The sequence below is a fragment of the Sciurus vulgaris genome (genome assembly GCF_902686455.1).
Source record: "Sciurus vulgaris genome assembly, chromosome: 6".
NCBI classification, from domain to species: Eukaryota; Metazoa; Chordata; class Mammalia; order Rodentia; family Sciuridae; genus Sciurus; species Sciurus vulgaris.
The window spans coordinates 77,720,130-77,738,855 of NC_136466.1; the positions used below are offsets into that span (position 1 = coordinate 77,720,130).

The window sequence follows — 18,726 nt, forward strand, 5'->3', positions numbered from 1 at the left end:
TATTGAAGGTTAGAAAATTTCTAAGTTAATACTATTTTTCATTTCATTTAACTCAACATATTTTTGGAATTCTAGAATTCATATCTCCTTGGAACACTTCTTAACCCCTCCTAAACTAGTACAAATTATAAAGAAAATAACCTATCTAATTAAATTGATCGAATCAATATAACAAAATATTTAGACCAGCATTAGTGCCAGCAGAATAAATATTACTAGTACAATTAGAAATACCTCCCATAAATTATCACTGTACTTCAGCTTTTGGAATTATAATGGTCTCAAAGATGTCTATTCTAAAAGTACTAAAGATGTACATTTTTGTCATTTGTTTCTTCCTTTTTTTTCTGTTTTTTTTTTTTTTTTTTGGTTGTTGTTGTTGTTACCAGGGATTGAACCCAGGACTGCTTTACCACCACACTACATCCCCAGCCCTTTTTATTTTTATTTTGAGACAGGGTCTTGCTAAGTTGCTGAAGCTGGCCTCAAACTTGGGACATTCCTACTGTAGCCTCCCACGTCACTGGTGTTATTGGTGTGTACCACCATGCCCAGCCTTTTCTTCCTCTTTAAAGAGTCCCAAAGACTGCTAAAGTCCCAATAAACTTAGTCCCCTCTTTAAGTAGACTAGAAACTTCAAAAAATAACTGAAAAGACTAATCTTCTTAATATTAATCATAAGCATTAGAAATACTCATGAATAAACCAAAATTATTTTTAAATAATCTTAAAATTTATAAAATGTCAAGTTTTTATTGTTATGGTAGACCCTGTAATTCCTTTACAGGCGCATCATTAAAGGTGTTTCACTTTTACTACTGATTCTACTAATAAAGTTACTGGCAATCAAAAACTAAAATACCTAGAAACAAATCTAACCAAGGAGGTGAAAAACCTTTACAATGAAAACCATAGAACACTGAAGAAAGACTCCGAAGAAGACACAAGAAGATGAGATGACCTCCCATCTTCATGAATAGGCAGAATTAGTATTGTGAAAATATCTACATAACCAAAAGCAATACACAGATCCAATGAACTCACCATCATGATACCAATGACAATCTTCACAGTAGTAGAAAAAAACAAAACATGTCTACAATTCATTTGGAAGAATAACAGATCCAGAATAAGCAGAACAATTCCTTTTTTTTTTTTTTTTTTTTTTTTTTTGGTACCAGGGATTGAACTGAGACAGTCCAAGCCTTTTTTTTTTTTTTTTTTTCTCCAAACTTGAATGTGTTTTGCTGAATTGCTTACAGCCTCACTTACCTACTGAGGTTGGCTTTGAATTTGTGATCTTCCTGCTCCAGCCTCCCAAGTCTCTGGGATTACAGTCATGTACCACTGCACCCTAGCCAAAGCAATTCTAACCAAAAAAATGCAATGCCAGAGGCATCACAATACCTAACCTCAAATTATACTACAGAGTTTTAGTAACAAAAACTGCATGGTACAGCATAAACACACACACACACACACACACACACACACACACACACCAACAGAATAAATCAGAAGACAAAGAAACTAATCCAGAAAAGTGTGAAAAAATACACTGAAGAAAAGACAGATTTTTTTAACAAATGGTGCTGTGAAAACTGGATATACATATGTGGAAGAATGAGAATAGATCCTATTTCTCACCCTTTCACAACAGTCAACTCAAAATGGATCAAAGACCAGAAACTAGAAGAATACATAGGGTTAACACTCCAACATATAAGTGCAGGCAACAACTTTCTCAATAGGACTCCTAAATACAAGAAATAATATCAAGAATTAATAAATGGGATGGTGTCTAATTAAAAAGCTTCTGCACAGCAAAGAAAACAATTAAAAGTGTAAAGAGAGAACCTACAGAATGGGAGAAAATCTTTGCTAGCTACTCTGGCTACAGAGAATTCAGATCCAGAATAAGAAATAAAAAATTTAGCCAGGCTCAGTGGTACACACCTGTAATCCCAGTGGCTCAGGAGGCCAAGTCAGCAGAATCTCAAGTTCAAAGCTAGCCTCAGCAACTTAGTGAGACCCTTTTTCAAAATAAAAAATAAAACGGAATGTGGCTCAGAGCGCCACATTGTGGTTAAGCGCCCCTGGGTTCATCTGGGGTTCAATCTCTGGTACCCGGGGGGAAAAAGAAGGCCTCAAAAACTTGACACCAGGCCAGGTACAGTGGAGCATGTCTGCAATACCAACAGAAGGCTGGGGAGATTAAGGCAGGAGGATCACAAGTTCAAAGCAACCATAAGCAACTCAGTGAGACTGTTTCTAAATAAAATACAAAAAGGGCTGGGGGTGGGGCTCAATGGTTAAATGCTCCTGAGTTCAATCCTCAGTACCAAAACAAACAAACAAAAAACAAATATGGGGATGGGGGTGAGAGAAGAATGAAGGAATTTTAGATTATGTAGAGGAAAATGGGAGGGAGGTGGCTATGAAAAATGGTGGAATGATGCAGACATCATTACCCTATGATGTATGATTACATGAATGGTATGAATCTACATCGTGCACAACCATAGAAACAAAATGATGTACCCCATTTGTGTACAATGAATCAAAATGCAGTCTGTAAAAATTTTTTTTAAAAATAACTTTAAAAAAATTGACACCAAAAAGATATAATAAAAATAATCCAATTAATAAATGGGCAAATGAACTAAACAGACAACGTCTCAAAAGAAGACATTCAAATGGCCAACAAACACATGAAAAACTGTTCAACATCTTCAGCAATTAGGAAATACAAATCAAAACTGCACTGAGATTTCATCTCATGCCAGTTAGAATGGCAGTTATCAAGAATATAAACGATAAATGATAGAGTATGTGAAGAAAAAGGAACACTTTTACACTGGTTGATGGGATTATAAATTAGTACAACCACTAAGGAAATCGGTATGGAAGTTCCTAAAAAGACTAGGAATGGAATCACCATTATTGACCAAACTGTACCATTCTTTGGTATTTATCACAAGAATCACTCAGCATACATAGCAATACATGCATACTTGTTTATACCAGCACAATTCACAACAGCCAAACTGTGAAACCAGCCTGTTTCCATTAATGTATGAATGGATAAAAAAATTTGATATGTATACAAATGGAGTTTTATTCAGCTATAAAAAGGAATTGTGCCATTTGCAGGAAGACAGAACTTGAGAATACTAAGCCAAATTCAGAAAGTCAAGGGTCACATATTTTCTTTCATATGTGGAAGATAGAGGGGAATGAGGAAAAGAAAGGTGGGGGTGGGCAGTCTCATGAAAATAGAAGGGAGATCAGTACAGGAAAGGATCCAGGGGGAGAGAGAAGGGGAGAGAAAGGGGGAATAACAGGAAATGAAAATGGTCAAATTATATTACTATATCATGTGATATATGAATATGTAACAATGAATTCCACCATTACGCATAATTATAAGGTATTGATAAAATACAGAAACGTACCAATAAAGAATGAACTTATTGGCAAAAAGAAATAATGGCAAATTCAAAAAATTTAAGATTCAGTTATTTAATCTAAAATTTCACCATCAACGATATACTTAATGTCTATCTCCCAAAAGCACTTTTTCTTAAATTATAAAGCTAACATCTGGATGATAAGCATTGTCATTCAAAGTTTACAGGTTTATAATGGTCTTTTGATCACTCTGGGTTCCCATAAACTGATCCTACCAGTTTTGTTTTTTTTAACTACCACTCTCCTCTTGACATCTTTTCTCTTACTTAATAACTTAAATTCTTTGGTCAATCATAATAATCATTTTCTTGTAAGAAGTTTTCCTTCTTTGTCCCTTTCTTACTTCCTTCATCATACATACCTAGGAAAACCACAGCCTTAAATAAATCCAACTCTAGGCAGCCTACTCTGCATCATGCCAGTGTAGCTGAACACACCTACTAGAAAAACACATAACCTTGCTAACAATTCCCACCTTAAACTTGTGATCCCAGTACTGTATCTCCCACCCTACATTCTTGATTGTGTTATGCAGGATCAGAACTCAAGTGAGCTCTTATTCCTATCTAGCAATCACACTATATTGTCCTAATCCATACATTCCTTCTCTTGTTCTTTAAATATTCAATTCCTCTTCTTACACCTTCATTCTCAGCCAATAACTATAATCTCTATTTTATTGAGAATACAAAGCAAACAGAAGAAAACATTCACAGAATCCCAACTACCACCATATCCACACACCTATCAAGAACTACCACCCTGCCTTTCAATTACTATGCCAGTATTAAAGCTATCCCATTTGAGTATTATAACATGTACTCTCTCACCTTCTTAAGGAATTATTCTGAAAACTTCCCCCTTACCTAAAAAAATGGTTAATATTTGCCTTTCTACTGGATTACATCTTAAACATTCAGATAAAATAATTTCCTCTTCATTTAATAAGTACTGAATATTCCCATCTTTACTGCCTGATTTTTTGTGCACATCTTTGTTCTTTATAAAAGTCTTAGAAAAATTTGTCTTTGCCCACTATATACAATTCTCATTTCCTTCTTAAATAGGGTTTTATCCTCCATTGAAACTGTTCAGCAGTGACCTTCATGTTATTAATTACGATACTCAATTATTGGTTCTCACTTTATAGTACCCATCAATAACATTTTACTCAATTGATTTGATTTCCCCTTAGATTTGAAATATTTTCTTCACTAGGCTTCAAGGACACCTGATTCTCCTAATTTTTCTTCTCCCATATTGGTTAGTTCTCAGTCTTTTCTACTGTTTCTCCTTTTTGTAAACCTCTTAATTGAAGTGCCCCAGATGTTAATCTGTGTTCCTCTTTTCTTTCCTAGTGATCTTGAGCAGTCAAATCAGTTAACTACCATCTGATGCCTACAACACTCAAATATATATTTGTTGTTCAAATCATGCTCCTGACCTCCAGGCCCAAATACCCAAATTTCTACTGACATATCTTTTTGGAAAAACCAAATGAAGTTTTGATCTTCCTCATCAAAGCTGCTCTACCCATAGCTTTCAATTTCACTCAAAACTAATTCAATTCCTCCAAAAACACCAGCCAAAAATCTTAGTCATCCTTAACTCCTCTTTTACTTCATATCCACGGGAAATCTCATGAGATCACCCTTCAAACAATATCAAGACAATAAACGCTTGTGATCACTTCCAGCACTACCATCCTTGCTCAAACCATCATCTTCTTTCATCTAGGTTACTGCCAATAGTCTCATTTTCCCATCTTTGATCCCATTAAATACATCCTCAACAGTGATCCATTTCAATCCAAAGTCATGGCATACCATTTCCCTGTTATAACTCCCCAACCCAAAGGCTCCCTGTTTCTCTCAGAGAAAAGCCATAACCTTAATTATGACCCATAAGGTCCAAGATCTATTCCTCATTCCTTCTCTGACCTCATTCTCTATGCTCTCACCCTTTGCCCTACTCAGGCCTCCTTGCTGTACCTTGAACAGTCCACACATGCTCCTGCCTTACAGTCTTAGCAATGGATGTACCCTGTGACTGGAATGTTCTTTCCTCAGACATCAGAGTGGTGTGCTAACTAGATCCCTATTTCAAGGGTGTGCTCAGATGTCACCTTCTCATTGTTGTTTATCCAAAACAAACTTTAAAACTGTCCCAACTTCTGACACTCTAGTCCCCCAACCCTCTGTATTTACTCCTTAGAACTTGTCACCTTCCAGTATAATATTTAATTAATTAATTTATTTATTAACTACCACTCCCTATGGAATGAATGATCTCTAAGAGAGGAGATTTTCTTTTGTTTTATTCAATGATGTATGCTACACATCTAGAAATGTGCTTTTCATACAGTAGGTGGCTAATAAATAATGCTTGAATGAAAATGAAAACCACATAATCAAAAGCAATAGAGAATTCTTGTGTAATACTTAATATTTATCATGTTCTCCTCTGTATTCTGGCCAAAATTATATCTAGATGAAAAAGATAATATCAGAAGGATGATTCATGCAGAAAGAGATTAGTACATTATTCAACATATTATATTATCTTCAATATTGTTTTAGATATTTATGAATAGATAGGCTTTAACTCTAACTGTATTATGAAGCCAAAACAATAGTACATCTAAGCACCTGACTCTACAATGTTCACTCTGATTACATATCTGCATTATCTTAGAATTCATAAGAATACTCATCCTTGCTTAATGGTATAATTCTTAAAAGTATTCTGTCACAGAGGCATCCACCACTAAAGAGTCGATGTTTTGGATATAACTGTCATTAACAAGGATCATAGTTATTAGTTAGCTGTCTCTCCTTCTTGTAAATAAAATTTAGGCCAAGTTTTCACAATTTTCCATGGTACTATACTTTAAGTTTTTTCAATTCTTCCAATAGTCAATTAAATTCTATTGTTGAAATTTTATACCATTTATGAGATGGAATTTTTCAAAAGGGAATACCAATAAAACTTATGTTAAACCAGATTTTTTTTGAAAGGTTACTCATAAAACAGCACTTAAATAGTCATTTGGGGAAAATATCATTTATGCTTTACTATTTTTAATGTTTTCAAGTAAAAGTTATATTATAAATACTATTTAAAAAGATTAAAATATGCAAAAATTTCATTATTAGTGGGAGTATTAATTTTTAAGAACCACACATTACAAGTATTTCTACTTTCTTCATAAAATATATTATAAAATCTCATTAATTGGCATTAATTTTGGGGATGCCCTGTCTGATTTATAAAATATTAATTATATCAATTATTAATACCAAATATCATTAGTATGTTGAACATTAATATTATCAAATATTAATATAAAATATTGATTTACTTTTAACTACATATATTATAGCATGACTCTATAAAATTGACAAACTATAAAAACTTAAACTTTTAGACTTACATTGTTTAAATGACTAGATAAGACATTTATAATTACTCTTTTAATTATTTAAAGTAAATTGGATAAAATTTAAATATGTAGCACCACTTTGCAAAAATTAACCAGTTATTATCACCACTTAATAAATGGGTATAAGAGAAGAGCTTGAAGGTGCCAAAAAGTGGTTTACTCTCTTAAGCATTATTATAAGTCTCTTTGAAACATTGCTTATTCAATTCATTTGGTGAACAAACCTTTTCTTCAAAGATTATGAAATATTAAACTCCAAATAATCACAAAATCTGAAGAAAATGAAAAATAACTATTATATTTTATATTTGAAAGTCAGGTTTATAATCATAGTTATCAAGTAGGAATAGCTATCATCTAACAACTCAAATAACTATCTTTTATTCTACCATGATATGTCAACATGTGTTATCTACACTTAAATTAGCCAGTATTAACCAATCTACCACTAAGTCAAGGCATTAACTAAATAACAAATTCAACACCCACATGGAGATAGGAAAATATTATAAAATGCACTAAAAACCAGAAAAACTTAGGGTTCTCAGAAGCCAAGTAAAAAAAAAATTTCAGAAACTTCTCTGAAAGATGATATATGCCAGATAATTAAGGAGAATCATAAAGCAAGAAGGAGAATCTAATAGGACAGTACTGTAGAGCAAGAAAGTAGTATGGCTCAATTGATAACAAAAACAGCAGTAACCATAATATTTTAAATATTTCATATTCATTTCCACTTTTATCAAATTCAACCTTTTTTTTTTTCTTATGGTGACATTTGAATCTGTTAACCAATCAAACTATACTTCTTAGAACCACATAAGCCAAAAATAACTAAAATATCAATATAAATTAATCTACTATAATCGTTCTATCTATGGAATACAACCAGCTAATCCACAGAAAAAAACAAGGATATATCTCAGCCTCTTTGAACCACAGCACTATTGACACTTTGGGCTGGATAGTTTTTCATTGGGGATGTGATAGAGAGGCTGTTCTATACATGGATGATATTGAACAGCCTCTAGACATCAATAGCATCAACTAGTTGTTACAATGAAAAATGTCTGGAGACGCTGTCAAATGTCCCCTATTGGGCAAAACTGCCCCTTGGTGAGAACAATCAACAGAGGGGAGAGGGAGAGGGAAAGGAAGACAAGGAGAGAGGGTGGAAAGGAGGAAGGGAGGAAGAGGGAGAGGGAACGAGGGAGGGAGGGAAATAGGTAAAGGGAGGGCGGGAACGATGAGAGGAAAGAATTTATACCAAGTATTCTTCAGCAATTAATAAATGTATATAAAATACAATAAAATTTCAAGATGGTGAATTAAAATGTATTAAGGATCATATTTATTAGTAAAAACATCTTTTTACAACTAAATCAATATTTTGTTTTGTGAAAACAATAAACACACAACCAATCTGAGGTAAATAAGACTTTACTACTCTTAAGAATAACACCCTACCTTCCTGCTGTCTCCCAGGAATAAAAACAATAACAATTCTTTCTTTTCAGTTTTGAAGGTAAGAGATGAGCTTTTTCCTCTGATTCTATAGCTGGTTCCTGAAAGTGCTCTCCAAGTGACCTGAGGTGACTGACAAGTCTATTTTGCACTTACAAACAAGTTTAATAGGACCTGAATATTAACAAGAGCACTAATTTGTTATAGCAAGCTGGAATTAAGTTTTGTATTTACTTATTACCTATACACTACTCTTTGAAGTTACTCACTCAATTACTCTTAGGCTTACCATAGACGTAACTGATCGTGCATCTTCTTCATAATTTACTACTGGAGGTGGCTCTTTCCCATCATTTTCTTGCACTTTTTGCTCTAGTAATTCTTTCTGTGCTGAAAACTTTGCCTCAGTGCATTTCAGCTGCTGGACTGATTGTTTCAGCTCTTCAAGGGTCTGTTTCTGGCTTAACAGAAGCACAATACTAAAAGAGAACAAATTAAATATAAATTACTACAATTTGTTTAAGAAGTAAAGACTAACAGAAAGTATATATGTAGATTATGTTTTTATTTTCTCTCATTTTCCTCTTTATAGGAGTCCTTCAGAATCATAAGAAATATGAAGTTAAACAGATTTTAAGTTGTCACAATTGTTAGTAAATGTTTAGGAATAACAAAATGGAAGAAAATGTTTGGAAGCAAAACCCAAATTCAAGATGCTTTCAAATATATTGTGATATATGGCACTCATTTTACTTTACACCTAAACCATCTTCTTCACAGAGTACAGACACTTAGATCCAGAAGTTTAGGGTCTAAAATAAATGAAAATGAGAAGAAGAATTTTAAATTCATTTCAAATTTCAATGATAATATAGCAAGGGTCAGATCTCTACATAGAGCAAAAGAAATCAAATTAAGGTGACACTAAGCAGTATGTATGTTATTAGTAAGAGAGAAAGGGATTAAGACAAGGAATGGGGTTGAGTGTGATAGCAGGAGGAAGTATGACCTAAGTCCACAAACCTATCCAATATTAACATAAAGACAGATTTCCCCAACCCTCCTTAGAGAACGTGCCCCTACAACCTGCCCTCAAAGTTTCAACTCATTTACACACGTTTAAGCCATAGGAAAACAGGTAGCGAGAGTGGAAATGCCTCTGGAAACACCCCACCTGTACAGTATAAATTAACATCATGAAAGAAGTGTGCTATACACACTGTCAAAAGTAAGTTATTAATACATAAGAGAAAAGAGATTATAAATTAGGGAAAGATACCTAATTGGGTGACCAGGTCAGAAAATGTTACCTACTGAAACTTGAAACTCTGTGGATCAAAATGTAAACAGAATAAGTGTTTTTAAGCAGAATGAATCCACAGAGAGATATAATTAAAAATAATCTGCTGTTTGATGTTCTGGAAACTAAATTCCAATATCATTGAGCAGGATGCAAGCTCAGGCCTACTGTAAAGAAAACAATAGTCTTTATATAGCAATGAGATTCTGGGGAGAGTACACCAACAGAAAAGTAGAAAACAGTGCTTAGAAAAATTGAACTAATGAGTGAGAATATTTGCAGGAGACCTAGAAATGTTCAGAAGACAGAATACTCTAAACAGTAAAATTCAATAAATGATAATTATCATTTACATCATCATCATTCAACAATTCATGGCCTATTATTTAAATCTGCACAGATTTCTTGATAAATTCATGCTGGTATGCTTATTAGTGGTAATTTCTATTTACAATAAATTGGCATTTTGATTTCTCAGGGAATCCTTCTAGAGAAAATTGATTTTTTTAAGACAATTAAACTTGAGGGAACAGGAAATTTTGAGGACCAGGTCCTAGAAAAAATTATGTCCCTATATACTTAGAGCTTCTTAAGGGTTTCTTCTTTGCATCTTCAAGCAAAAAAAAAAAAAAAAAAAAAAAAAAAAAAAATCACAACGATAATAAGCAACAATTCAAATTATTTCAACATGTGGACAAAATAAACAGAGAGGGATACCGTGAAAATAACACTGCAAAACCATTACTGTTAGCAGTATTTCATAGAGACGAATGTGGAAAATGTAAACAACGAATTAAAAGAATGAAAATAAGTTTTACAAAAGTGAAATATGAAATAACAAGGCATAATAATTACCAAAATAGTAAATGTTAACTGAATATCCACATATAATTTTAAAAACCTTCTATTTATGGAAGTAAACAGCACATTTTACTCTCTCTTAAGCCTATAATAAACTGAAAAATGGTCCCCCAAAGATAACCAGATCCTCATTTCCAAATCCAACAGAATAAGTTATCTCACACAGCAAAGAGAATTTCCACATATGATTAAATTAAATATTTTAAGATGGGGGTATTATCCCAAATGATCCCAAGTAATCTTAACTATCCTTATAAGAGGAAGACAAGAGACAATGTCAGAAAGGGCACTGGACAACTGAAATGATGGGAGGAGAAGGCAATGTGCTGAGAGGCCAAAGCGAGGAGGACAGCCCTTAGAGGCTGGAAAAAGTAAAGAACCCAGAAGAAAGTATCCTGTCAAAATACTTTTAGTTGATAAGACTCATTCAGACTCTGACTTAAAGAACTTTAATTGAATGAATTTGTGTGTGTGTTTGTGTCTGTGCAGGTATGCATATGCTTTTAAGTTATCTTAAAATGGGTCATGAGAATTAATATTGTCAAAACAGCCATACTACCAAAAGTGCTATACAGATTTAATACAATTCTCATTAAGGTTCTGATGACATTCTTCACAGAAACAGAAAAAACAGTCATGATATTTATTTGGAAAAATAAAGAGATCCAGAATAGCCAAAGCAATCCTTGGCAAGAAAAGTGAAGTAGGAAGCATCACAAACCAGACCTTAAATTATACTATAAAGCTATAGTAACAAAAACACATGGTCCCCTGCTGTTTACCCCATTTGTCTGCTATGATGACCTGCAGTCTGCCAGCATATGGACACCTTTTTTGAGTGCACATTGCTCACTGTCAGGTGCCTATCATCTGCCATTTGCCTGCCTCTCGCCTGTCCATCGCCTGCCTTACACCTATCCATCACCCAATGCACGAGGTTCACTTCCTGATCGTCCGACAACAGTCAGCAAACTGATTGCCGACCGCCAGTGGAATGCCAACTGCCTGCTGTTACGTGGAAGTTTACTGTAACAGTACCTGCAGGTTTGATTACACTTGGCTGCCGCCATTTTGAGACAACAGCCAGGCCATGTAGGACTCCTGGCCGGACTGACTGAGCCCCATCTCCAGGATACCTCAGCCCAACTGATCACTCCCTGCCTCTGGGGCCCTCACATCGACTGACTGCTCCCTGCTGCCAGGACCCCTAGACCAAGTGACTGCGCCCTATCACCGGGACCCCAGACCGACTGATTGCACCCAGCCTCCAGGATCCCACAACCACACCAAACACACTGGACCTCCAGGACCCCTGCCTGATCAACCGCATCCTGTCTCCAGGACCTCCAGCTGACTACGTCCACACCCTGAGCTGCAGCTCCCCATTTGACAACACGTTTCAAAGCCAGAGTGGCCATCTTGGATAATCCTGGAAGCCATTGCAACGATCTTTAGGTGGGGCAAATCCCATCCTGAGATGCCTGCTGGAGGCTTGAAGCTCATTGTCAGATACCTCTCATGCATCAGGCTACTGAACACTGGGAGGTTTCATTACTATATGATTGCTATACTGTAGATTTTCTTCTTTTCTCCTTTTTAAAAAAGGTAAAGTTTTTATTTCTTTATTTTTCTTGCTCTCTTTTCCTTTTGTTTACCTGTTCCCTAAAAGTCTCTTTCTCCCTTTTTTGCATGCTAACATTCAATTTTTTTTCATTACACTCTCACCCTTTGTATTATCTAGAACTTCTGTATATTCTTTTCTTATCCCATTAACAGCCACATTCTACATCCCTCATCATCCTCTTTGTCCTCCATTAGAAACTGCAGACCTTATTGCAAATCTATTTGTTTTACTGAAGATAATATTTGAACTCATTCTGTTTATTATGGCAATTTTGTTATTGTCTTCATAGGGGCTATTTGGTCTAGGATAGCATAGTGTCTGAATTGGGCACTGCTAATATTGATCTCCCTTAAAGAAAGGGTTTGGGAAACCTATAGGGCCACTATAAGCCTATAAATCTACAATACCCCAGATCTGCACTGCTTGAAGGGAAGATATATGAACAACATAAAAAAAACAAGGGAAGAAAATGATCCAAACAAATCTAGATTTTGTATTAATAGAATTCAATGACAGAATGTTAGAAGAAATGTCAGAAAAGGACTTCAGATTATACATGATTAAGATGATTCATGAAGCAAAGGATGAGATAAGAGAGCAAATGCAGGCAATGAATGATAATACCAATAAGCTGAAAGAGCAACTGCAGGAAGCAAAAGATCATTTCAACAAAGAGATGGAGATTCTCAAAAAAAAACCAAATGGAAATCCTTGAAATGAAGGAAACAATAAACCAAATAAAAAACTCAATGGAAAGCATCACCAAAAGACTACACCACGTGGAAGACAAAAACCTCAGACAATGAGGACAAAATATTTAATCTTAAAGTTGCCCAAAAAGAGAAGATGGTAAGAAATCAGGAAAATAATTTCCAAGAACTATGAGACATCGTGAAAAGACCAAATTTAAGAATTATTGGGATTGAGGAAGGCACAGAGATACAAACCAAAGGAATGAACAACCTATTCAATGAAATAATATCAGAAAATTTCCCAAAGCTAAAGAAAGAAATGGAAAATCAAATACAAGAGGCTAAAGAACACCAAATGCACAAAATCACAACAGATCCAGACGAAGCACATTATAATGAAAATGCCTAACATTCAAAAAAAAGATAGGATTTTGAAGGCCGCGAGAGAAAAACATCAGATTACATATAGGAGGAAACCAATACGGATAGCAGCCGACTTCTCAACCCAGACTCTAAAAGCTAGAAGGGCCTGGAACAACATATTTCAAGCTCTGAAAGAACATGGTTGCCAACCAAGAATCCTATACCCAACAAAACTAACCTTCAGATTTGAAGATGAAATAAAATCCTTCCATGATAAACAAAAGTTAAAAGAATTTACAAATAGAAAGCCTGCGCTACAGAAAGTTCTCAACAAAATATTCCATGAGGAGGAAATGAAAAACAACAATGGAGGTCAGCAAAGGGAGGAACTACCTTAGAGAAAAACCACTTAAAGGAGAAACCAACGTAAAAACCAAAAATAAGCCAAATGACTGGGAATACAAATCATATCTCAATAATAACCCTGAACGTTAATGGCCTAAACCCATCAATCAAAAGACATAGACTGGCAGAATGGATTAAAAAGAAAGACCCAACAATATGCTGCCTGCAAGAGAATCATCTCATAGAAAAAGACATCCACAGACTAGAGGTGAAAGGATGGGAAAAAACCTACCACTCACATGGACTCAGTAAAAAAGCGGGGGTTTCCATCCTTATATCAGATAAAGTGGGCCTCAAGCCAAAGTTAGTCAGAAGGGACAAAGAAGGACATTTCATACTGCTTAAGGAAACCATAAATCAGGAAGACACAACGATAGTAAGTATTTATGCCCCAAACAATGGTACATCCCTGTACATCAAACAAATTCTTCTCAATTTTAGGAATCACATAGACCACAACACAATAATTGTGGGTAACGTTAACACACCGCTGTCACCACTAGATAGATTTTCCAATCAAAAACCAACCAAAGAAACCATATAACTCAATAACACAATCAATAACCTAGACTTAATAGACATATATAGAATATTCCATCCATTGATGAGCAGATTCACTTTCTACTCAGCAGCACATGGAACCTTCTCGAAAATAGACCATATGTTATGCCACAAAGCAGCCCTTAGGAAATGCAAAAAAATAGAGATACTGCCTTGTGTTCTATCAGATCATAATGAACTGAGAGTAGAAATCAATGAAAAAATAAAAATCAGAAATTACTCCAACACCTGGAGACTAAATAATATGCTATTGAATGAAACACGGATAACAGAACACATCAGGGAGGAGATAAAAAAAATTCTTAGAGGTCAATGAGAATGACGATACAACATATCAAAATCTCTGGAACACTATGAAAGCGGAACTAAGAGGAAAATTCATTGCATGGAGCACATTCCAGAAAAGAATGAAAAGTCAACAACTAAATGACCTAACATTACAGCTCAAAGCCCTAGAAAAAGAAGAACAGAATAACAGCAAAAGTAGTAGAAGACAGAAAATAATTAAAATCAAAGCTGAAATCAATAAAATTGAAACAAAAGAAACAATTCAAAATATTGACAAAACACAAAGTTGGTTCTTTGAGAAACTAAATAGACAAACCCTTAGCCACACTAACAAAGAGAAGGAGAGAGAAAACTCAAATTACTAAAATCCGTGATGAAAAAGGAAATATCATGAAAGACACCACTGAGATACATAACATAATGAGAAGCTACTTTGAAAATCTGTATTCCAACAAAATAAAAACTACCAAAGACATTGACAAATTTCTAGAGACATATGCTCCTCCCAAACTGAACCAGGAGGACATACACAATTTAAACAGATCAATATCAAGCAATGAAATAGAAGAAGCCATTAAAAACCTACCATACAAGAAAAGCCCCAACCAGATGGATACTCAGCTGAGTTCTACAAGACCTTCAAAGAAGAACTCATTCCAATATTTCTCAAAGTATTCCAGGACATAGAAAAGGAGGGTACCCTACCAAACTCATTCTATGAAGCTAACATCATCCTCATAACCAAACCAGGAAAAGACAAATCAAGGAAAGAAAATTTTAGACCAATATCCTTGATGAATATAGATGCGAAGATCCTTAACAAAATATTGGCAAACCGTATCCAAAAACATATTAAGAAAATCGTGTACCACGATCAAGTGGGGTTCATCCCTGGAATGCAAGGATGGTTTAACATCTGTAAATCAATAAACGTAATCCATCATGTCAATAGACTTAAGCATAAGAATCATATGGTTATTTCAATTGATGCAGAAAAAGAATTCAACAAAATACAACATCCCTTCATGCTCAAAACACTAGAAAAAATAGGGATAGTAAGAACATACCTGAACATTGTAAAGGCTATTTATGAAAAGCCCATGGCCAACATCATTCTTAATGGAGAAAAACTGAAACCATTTCCTTTGAAAACAGGAACAAGACAGGGATGTCCTCTTTCACCACTTCTATTCAACATTGTCCTCGAAACTCTAGCCAGAGCAATTAGGCAGACTAAAGAAATTAAAGGGATACGAATAGGAAAAGAGGAACTTAAGCTGTCACTATTTGCTGATGACATGATTCTATATTCAGAGGATCCAAAAATTTCCTCCAGAAAACTTCTAGACCTCATCAATGAATTCAGCACAATAGCAGGCTATAAAATCAACACATATAAATCTAAAGCATTTTTATATGCAAGCGACAAAACAGCTGAAAGGGAAATGAGGAAAACAACTTCATTTGCAATAGCCTCAAAAAAAAATAAAATACTTGGGAATCAATCTAACCAAAGAGGTAAAAGAAATCTACAATAAAAACTTCAAAACATTGGAGAAAGAAATTGAGGAAGACCTTAGAAGATGGAAAGATCTCCCATGTTCTTGGATAGGAAGAATTAATATTGTCAAAATGGCCATACTACCAAAAGTACTATACAGATTTAATGCAATTCCAATTAAAATCCCAATGATGTACCTTACAGAAATAGAGCAAGCAATCATGAAATTCATCTGGAAGAATAAGAAATCCAGAATACCTAAAGCGATCCTTAGCAGGAAGAGTGAAGCAGAGGGTATTGCAATACCAGACCTTTAACTATACTACAAAGCAATAGTAACAAAAATGGCATGGTAGTGGTACCAAAATAGACAGGTAGATCAATGGTACAGAATAGAGAACATGGACACAAACCCAAATAAATACAATTTTCTCATACTAGACAAAGGGGCCAAAAATATGCAATGGAGAAAAGATAACCTCTTCTACAAATGGTGCTGGGAAAACTGGAAATCCATATGCAACAGAATGAAATTAAACCCCTATCTCTCACCCTGCACAAAACTAAATTCAAAAGGGATCAAGGACCTCGGAATCAGACCAGAGACCCTGCATCTTATAGAAGAATCAGTCGGTCCAAACCTTCAACTTGTTGGCTTAGGATCAGACTTCCTTAACAGGACTCCCATAGCACAAGAAATAAAAACAAGAATCAACAACTGGGATAGATTCAAACTAAAAAGCTTTCTCTCAGCAAAGGAAACTATCAGTAATGTGAAGAGAGAGCCTACAGAGTGGGAGAATATCTTTGTCACTCATATTTCCGATAGAGCACTAATCTCCAGAATCTATAAAGAACTCAAAAACCTCTACACGAAGAATACAAATAATCCAATCAACAAATGGGCTAAGGAAATGAACAGACACTTCACAGAAGATCTACAAGCAATCAACAAAGATATGAAAAAATGTTCACCATCTTTAGTAATAAGAGAAATGCAAATCAAAACTACCCTAAGATTCCATCTCACCCCAATTAGAATGGTGATTATCAAGAATACAAGCAACTATAGGTGTTGGAGAGGATGTGGGGAAAAAGGTACACTCATACATTGCTGGTGGGGATGCAAATTAGTGCAGCCACTCTGGAAAGCAGTGTGGAGAGTCCTTAGAAAACTTGGAATGGAACCACCATTTGACCCAGCTATCCCACTCCTTGGCCTATACCCAAAGGACTTGAAATCAGCATACTACAGAGATACAGCCACAACAATGTTCATAGCTGCTCAATTCACAATAGCCAGACTGTGGAACCAACCTAGATGTCCTTCAATTGATGGATGGACAAAGAAACTGTGGTATATGTATATACAATGGAATATTACTCAGCTATAAAAAATAATAAAATTATGACATTTGCAGGCAAATGGATGAAATTGGAGAATATCATGCTAAGTGAGATATGCCAATCTCAAAAAAGCAAAGGATGAATGATCTCACTGATAAGCAGATGATGACCCATCATGGGGGGTGGGAGAGAGGCAAGAATGGAGGAAGGAGGGACTGTGTAGAGGGAAAAGAGAAGTGGGAGAGTGGGGGGGAGGAAAAAAATAACAGAATGAATCAAAAACATCATTACCCTTGTAAATGTATGATTACGCAAATGGTATGCTGTTACTCCATGTACAAACAGAAACATGTATCCCATTTGTTTACAATAAAAATAAATTAAAATGGAAAAAAAAAAAAAAAAAAACACACATGGTATTGGCACCAAAACAGAGTTGAAGGCCAATGGTACAGAGCAGAAGACACAGAGACAAACCCACATAAATACAGTTATCTCATACTAGAAAAAGGCACCATAAACATACATTGAAGAAAAGATAGCCTCTCAACAAATAGTACTGGGAAAACTGTAAATTTATATGCAGCAAATTGAAATTAGTCCCCTATCTCTCACCCTGCACAAAACTCAACTCAAAATGGATCAAGGACCTAGGCATTAGACCAGAGAGACCCTACACATACTAGGAAAAAAAAAAAAAAAATAGGCCTAAATTTCCATCAGATTGGCTTAGGAACTGAATTCCTCAACAAGACTCCTAAAGCAAAAGAAGTAAACTCAAGAATCAATAAACAGCATAGTATCAAATGAAAAGACTTCTTCACAGCAAAGGAAACAATCAAGAACATGAAGAGAGAGCCTACAGAATAGGAGAAAATCTTTGCTACCTGAATGTCAGATACAACATTAATCTCCAAGATATATAAAGAGCCCAAAAAACTTAACTCCAAAGAAACAAACAACCCAATCAATAAATGAGCAAAGGAACCAGACACTTCACAGAAGAAGAAATATGTCAACAAATACATGAAAAAATGTTCAACATCACTAGCAATTACAGAAATGCAAATTAAAACTACACTGAGATTTCATCTCACTTCAGTCAGAATGGCAATTATCACAAACACAAGTATCAATAAATATTGGTGAGAATGGGGGGAAAAAGGTACACTCATACATTGCTGGTGGGACTGCAAATTAGTGCAACTACTCTGGAAAGCAGTGTGGAGATTCCACAGAAAACCTGGAATGGAACCACCATTTGACCCACTTATCCCATCCTTCAGTATATACCCAAAGGACTTAAAATCAGCATACCATAGTGTCACCAACACATCAATGTTTACAGCTCAATTCACAATAGCTAAGCTATAGATCCTACAATGTGCCCTTCAACAGAAAAATGGA

General features: G+C 35.0%; 1 protein-coding gene across 7 annotated transcripts in view; it reads right to left on the bottom strand.

Annotated features, from left to right (window-relative positions):
• FER (FER tyrosine kinase) overlaps positions 1–18,726 on the bottom strand; it is a 513,195-nt gene that overhangs the window by 324,115 nt on the left and 170,354 nt on the right. For all 7 annotated transcript variants that reach the window (XR_013764376.1, XM_079143515.1, XM_079143514.1 and 4 more), the window contains one exon: positions 8,667–8,856. Coding sequence is in view for 6 of the 7 variants with exons in the window: in XM_079143515.1 (XP_078999641.1) it covers positions 8,667–8,856 (190 nt within the window). In the remaining variant the exon portion in view is untranslated. The remainder of the gene's footprint in view (positions 1–8,666; positions 8,857–18,726) is intronic.